At 57.0% G+C, this 6542-nt stretch overlaps 1 protein-coding gene across 1 annotated transcript in view; it reads right to left on the reverse strand.

The window, feature by feature from the left end:
• Positions 1-1275: 1275 nt before the first annotated feature.
• Positions 1276-6542, reverse strand: part of LOC135110492 (mucin-2-like) — a gene marked incomplete at its 5' end in the record, with an annotated part of 13548 nt that continues 8281 nt past the window's right edge. The window contains 2 exon segments of the mRNA XM_064022856.1: positions 1276-4722; positions 4912-5462. Coding sequence (XP_063878926.1) covers positions 1743-4722; positions 4912-5462 — 3531 coding nt within the window.

Below are 6542 nucleotides of genomic sequence, written 5' to 3' on the forward strand. Positions count from 1 at the left end.
TTCACGCTAACAAAGGCGGTTCTCTATTTTATATACATCTTGTGCAAGCGATTCCCTAATTAATTCATTCGCGTGGGGATTGCTAGCAGTTGTCCGTGTGTGTGTGTGTGTGTGTGTGTGTGTGTGTGTGTGTGTGTGTGTGTGTGTGTGTGTGTGTGTGTGTGTGTGTGTGTGTGTGTGTGTGTGTTGGTAAGTTAGGTGGTTTAGGTAATACTGAGAGAGAGAGAGATGAGAAAGAGGAAGATAACAGGGAGAAAAGAAGAGGAGGAGGAAGAGGAGGAGGAGGAGGAGGAGGAGGAGGAGGAGGAGGAGGAAGAGGAGGAGGAAAAAAGAAAACAAGAAAAAAAGGAACTGGACAAGAAAGATAATAAGAATAAGAATACAAAGTAAAGAAAAAAACAAAACAAGGAGAAAAGAGCAAGAGCAGGAATTCTTATAGATCTGATTACCTGTGAGGGGATCGAAAAAAAAAAAAAACTGTTAAATTGTTGTTACCTGTCAGCCAGTCACATAACAACCACAGCACTACCAACAACAACAACAAACAATAACAATAACATGCGATACGTGCAGGACGGGGAGGGGGGAGGGGAGAGGATGTGGAAGTACGTGAGGGAACGGGGAGGAGGGGAGAGGAGGAGGAATCGATGCTGTGCCAACGTGCTGTTATTACCGCTGGAGGGGAGGGGGAGGGCAAGACAGCAGACGAGCAGCGGCGGTACCATACACTTACTGCTCCCTCGGCCCCTTCGGCAGGAGACCGGAGCTCCAACACCCCCTGGCCTGTCACGTGTGTGTGAAGGGAGGGAGGGAAGGAGGGCGGCGTGAATACGGGTCATGTAAGCGTTAGGACAGCAGCGTTATCACCAGCAGGAGTAGCAGCAGCAGCAGTAGTAGTAGTGGTAGTAGAGCACCAAGGTATCCGGCAGGAGACGCACACAGTTACCTCAACAGCAACACAGCGGCTCCTCCGTGGTCTTCTTCCGTTGCCTCACGTCCATCACCGCCGCCGCCGCCACCACCAACACCAGGGAGGCGTCGGCCAGGGCGGTGGGCGGCGCGGCCCCCAGGGTGAGGGGCGGAGGTGGCGTGTCGATGCAAAGGTTAAATCCCATACCAATGGTTGCCCACGTCTGAGGAAGGACTCTGCACCACCACCACCACCACCACCACCACCACCGACAGGAACAACAGGAACAACAAAAACAGTAACAACGACAATGACAATAACAACAGCAATAACAACAACAAAAAACAACAACAACAGTGGCAGTGGCGACAATAACGACAACGAAAACATCAAAACAACAGCAATAGCACCATAACAACACGCTGCCTTTGCCTCGTGGCTCAAATGTTCGTCTTGCGAGGTTTCGTAATTCGTTTCACGTGGCAGTGTTGGGCGCGGCAGCAGTGCAGCTCCACAACACCAGAACGCGGCAAAAAGCACCAACACAGCACATTAAAATTAAAGTTTCCATCACAACACGGCGAGCAGCACCGCCCCCGCCACAGCAGCGTGGAGCAGCGGCGTCCCGGCACCACTTTCTCCCTGGGGTTCCGCCTCAGCCAGAGCGTCGCGGGTGCTATCCGCCGCCGCGGGTCTGTCAGGGGCACCGCCTTCACTTTCACTAGACTGGCCATGGCCTCGGGTATCGTTTGAAGATAAAAGACTATCCGGTGAGGCCTGGGTGGGAGAGGGAGTGTCGGTGGGGGAGTGGGCGTGGTCGTCGAGCTGGACGTCAGTGGGCGGCTGTGGAGGCAAGTGGTTGGGGGTTCGCGGCGCCGGAGACTGGCGGCGAAACAGGAGTGGACGGAGTTGGATTAGATGTCAGCTGAGTGCCAGAGGCTCGTCCTGGTGAGATGTCTTGTGCATCCTGAGGTGCGGCGGGAAGCATCTCGGCGTGGCCGCCGAGGTCGTTTGTAGTGACGAGAAGCTGCGGGTTTACGGTATTCTGTTTCTTCTTCCCGCCAGTTTGGTTATTGTGTGCAGCGATGACCTTTTTCTTGTCTTTCTTCTTTTTCTTCTTCTTTTCCTTTTCTTTCTCCTCCTCCTTTTCCTCTTCTGCTGTGTTGCCTTCGAGGGACTGCGCGACTTCAGAAATAGTTAGCGGAAGCGTCTCATGCGCCTCCATGCCGCCGCCACTCGGACCGGGGCCGCTGTCTGGTGTGGGGCCGCGCGTAACAAGTGCGGGACCAGTCTCCGCATCAGCGGCTGCATTGGTGCTGGAGTGCGGCTGGCGGGAAGAAGGGACGCCGCCTGATGCCGCTTCCTCTACCGGGGTGGGATGTTTTACCAAGGTGGCTACCTCAAGTATGGTGGGTTGTTCTACCATGATTGTTTTCTCTACCACGGTGGGTTGTTCTACCGCGGTGGTTTCCTCTACCAGGGTGGGTTGTTCTACTAGCGTTGGTTGTTCTACAAGAGTAGGTCGTTTTACCAGTGTGGGTTGTTCTACCAGGGTAGGTTCCTCTATCAGAGTGGGTTGCTTTACCGGCGTAGGTCGTTCTACTAGGGTGGGTTCCTCTACCAGGGTGGGTTCCTCTACCAGTGTGGGTTCCTCTACCAGGGTGGGTTCTTCTACCAGGATGGGTTCCTCTACCAGGGTGGGTTCCTCTATCAGGGTGGGTTCCTCCTGCAAGTTCTCATGGGGTTCCTTAATGTGGACAGCCTCTGAGTGTTCATGGTGCTCATGGTGAAGCAGGTCCCTGGCGGGCTCCTCCTCGGTGACGGTGGCGACGGGGTGGGTCAGCGGCACGAAGTCTGACTCCACGATGTCCAGCGCGAGAGGAACGAAACGGCTGGAGAACCCGCCCATCTTTCTTTTGTGCTCCTGCCAAAGTCTGACAGTGTAGGGCGCGGGCGTGGGTGCCGGGATGACCGCTTCGCGCAGCTCTGACAAGAAAAGATTTTGGAACCACAAGTCATCCACGTCAAGAGGCGGGGGCCGCCCCCCACTGCTGGGGCCTTCTGGGAGGGAGTCTTGAGCGTCACCCTCCGCGCCCCCGAGATCCACCCGGGCTGTGTTGCTGCTGCTCGCTGGCTTGTCCCTTGTCGGGGAAGAGATCGCAGAAGGCAACGGTTCATAGGTTGTGCTGGTGGCACTGGTGTTGGTGGAACTCGTGGTGGTGCTGGTGGCGCCGTTGGTGGTGCTGGTGGCTTCAGTAGTGGTGCTGGTGGTGGTGCTGGTGGCTTCGGTGGTGGTGTTGGTGGCGCCAGTGGTGGTGCTGATGGCTTCGGTGGTGGTGCTGGTGGCGTCAGTGGTGTAGCTGATGGTGCTGGTGGTGCCGGTAGTGGTGCTGATGCCGCTGGTGGTGTAGCTGGTGGTGGAGCTGGTGGTGATGGAGGGGCTGGTGTTGGCACTGGTGGTGGTGGTGGGACTGGTGGAGGGGCTGGTGGTGGCGCTGGTGGTGGTGGAGAGGCTGGTGGAGAGGCTGGTGGAAGGGCTGGTAGTGGCGCTGGTGGTGGTGGAGAGGCTGGTGGAGAGGCTGGTGGAGGGGCTGGTGGTGGCGCTGGTGGTGGTGGTGGTGGTCGATTCCATGGTGTCGTCGGGAGCGCCGTGCCAGGGAGTGAAGGAGCTACGACCTTCTTCTCGCGTGGCGACGTCAGGAAGGTCTCCTGTGCGGCCTTCCGGCAAGATGAGATCCACACGTGGCTGCGTCTCACTCACAGGGGCGGGGGCGTCCGTCACTGTTTCAAGCGACTCGCCTGGTGTAGGTGTCGGTGTAGGGAGTGACGCGGGCTGAGCATCGCCGGGCCATTCCAACTGCGTCTCGCTCTCCGTGGTGGTGGAGAGCAGGGGCGTGGAGCGGGTTGTAATGTCAACAATCACATTTTTTTGTGCTGTTTTCTGCTCGGTTTCCAAAGGATGCTTTTCTAAGTCAATGTTTTCCTGAGTGTTCTCGTTCTGTGAAGTGGTTTCCGCCGAGTGGGAGGGCACTAGCCTCCTACCGGCCGCCCCGAGTGGCCGCCTCATACGCCTCCAGCCCGGCCTGCGTTTGACGCCGTCCCAGTTTCCCGGCACATGGGGCCTCCTGCCGCGATAAAATTTTCGTCTCCATCCGGGTTTTCGATGTCTCCTGCGTGGGTGTCCCTCGGGGCCGGTGGGATTTCCGGCGCGGCCACTGCCTGGTCCAGGGGCGGGACGAGGGACGGCTGGTGGCGGCACAGCTTCATTCGTGCCCTCAGGAACCGTCTTGACTGGTCGTAATGGCTGCAGACTCACGTTGCTGCCGGAGGAGCTGCCAGTCCTGCTCTCCTCACTTCGAGTATCATTTACTGCGTCTGTGTTCAAGTCTGTTTCCAGTTCCTCATCAGGATAAGGGCGTCTCGTTGTCCGCTCGCGCCTCACAGATCCTCGAAACCGTCGTCTCATGATCGGGAACTTCGGTCTGGCTTCCACCTTACTAGTATTTGTTGTCCTGTGGTGTCCTGGCCCGGTGTGCGAGGCGGTTCGGGACAGGGGTGGTCTCCTGCGACGGAACGTTCCTCGGCGCCGCAGCGGCAGCTTGAAGTGCTTCCTGGAGTGTCTGATGCGCCAAGGAAAAGCTGAAGAGTTTGCTTCCCGCAGCCCGAGTATCTGTGAGCCGTCCCTGAGGGAAACATGGCGCAGAGAGCCGACCGCGCCGCCACGTCTGCCCGCTCGGCTCCTCGTCCTGTTCAGTCCAGTGCGAGGCGCTGCAGGAGGCCGGCGGGGCGCCTTACCTGCAGGACGTCTGGGTCTGTGTGAGCGAGGGAATGAATAAGCCAAGCTCATGTTAGAATCAGATGAGTACAAAGCCGACTGATTATTAGCATGAAGGCTCTGAGAGGAAGGTGGCGGGTCTGGGAGCCCGTTAGTTGAAGTATCGTCATGCTCCGTCCTACGAGCTGGAGGAAGGTTAACAAGCTTAGGAGATGCGACTACTAACGGTGGGAGACTCGTTGTGGATTCTGCCGGAGTGTCGTGCTGCCCATGCTCTCGTGGTGACTCCAAGGGCTGGTGAACCTCGGCCGCCGCCACATACTCCGGCTCATGCAGCGACACAGGCTCAAGGTCAAGCTCGAGCTGGTGAAGGGCGACATTCGACCGTACCGTGGTGTGGCTCCCGACAGCGGCCGCCGCCTCCGCCCCAGGACCACGGAACGGACTGGCGCCATCTGCATCGCCGCCTTCTCCCAACCTGTCCAGAGCACCGGCCAGGGTCGTCAGGGTCCTCTGGGTGGTTCCGTGTGTGTAGAGCATCCCTATTTCTGGGAGCGGGCGATGGGTGGGGGGCGGGGCACTAGCGGCGGCGGGGGGCTGAGTCTCCTCTCCGGCCGTCTCTACCTTGTCCTGGGGCATCCGCGTGGTGGGGGTCGGTGGGGGGACGGGAGAGGAGCTTGGGTCGGTGGTGGAGTCAGGACGTGGCGAGCCCTCGGGGTGATGGGGGAACAGGTCTTGTGGACACAGGTACATATTAACAATCGAAGAACATTTCCCCTGCAACACAGAACAGTGCTGTAGTGTGGCGGCACAGCCACGCGAGGCGCGCCACAGCACAGCACAGCACAGCACAGCACAACACTCATCTACAGCACCAGGACACACAGACACACAGACAGACAAGCAGGCAGAGGCGACACGGGAGGAAGAGGAAGCAGGGAGGCGACGACACACGAACACCAAGCGAAGGTGAGGCACGCGGGGGAAAAAAAAGTGCGATATGAGAAAAGACTTAGAGTACCTGAGAGATTTGAGGCTGTACTAAGACATCTCACATTGCTACAAGTGAGTGAGTGAGTGAGTGAGTGAGTGAGTGAGCCCCCGTGCATCGCTGTCTCGCTGTGTCAAAAGTTTCCACCGTGCAAGTTTTAATTAATGTTTCCGGTGGTATTAATGCTCCACTTGGCCCACACATCCGGGCTACCCAGCGACCTCGACCCACGGGGAGAAGGCATAGACGGCAGGGGGAGATAAAGGGGAGGGACGAAATGGGGAGAGGGAGATAATGTTGGTTATTAAGAAATAAGGAAAAACATAAAAGAAAGCGAGATATATGGAATGTTTCTTACCTTACTGTCCTTTAAAGGCATGAAACAAAACGGCAGGTTGTGTTAGTCTTGCTACGCGCGCGCACGCACACACACACACACACACACACACACACACACACACACACACACACACACACACACACACACACGCGTGCGCGCGCGCAGGCACGCACGCACGCACGCACGCACGCACGCACGCACGGTCTCGCCAAGGACAATACCTGTATAAGTTCTCGAGGCCACACACACACACACACACACACACACACACACACACACACACACACACACACACACACACACACACACACACACACACACACACACACTTACGTTAGTTCGTAAAGGGATAGCATGCGGCTGATAAGAGGAAGGTAGGGCAAAGAAGCACAAAAGAGGAGGAGGAGAAAGAGGAAGAGAAAAAAGATGAAGTAGAAAAACTGAAAAAAAGGAAGAGGAGGAGGAGGAACAGAACAAACAAACAACTATGCAGCAAACTGAACAAAAACACAAACACACACAAAAA

The sequence above is a fragment of the Scylla paramamosain genome, chromosome 20 (assembly GCF_035594125.1).
Source record: "Scylla paramamosain isolate STU-SP2022 chromosome 20, ASM3559412v1, whole genome shotgun sequence".
NCBI classification, from domain to species: Eukaryota; Metazoa; Arthropoda; class Malacostraca; order Decapoda; family Portunidae; genus Scylla; species Scylla paramamosain.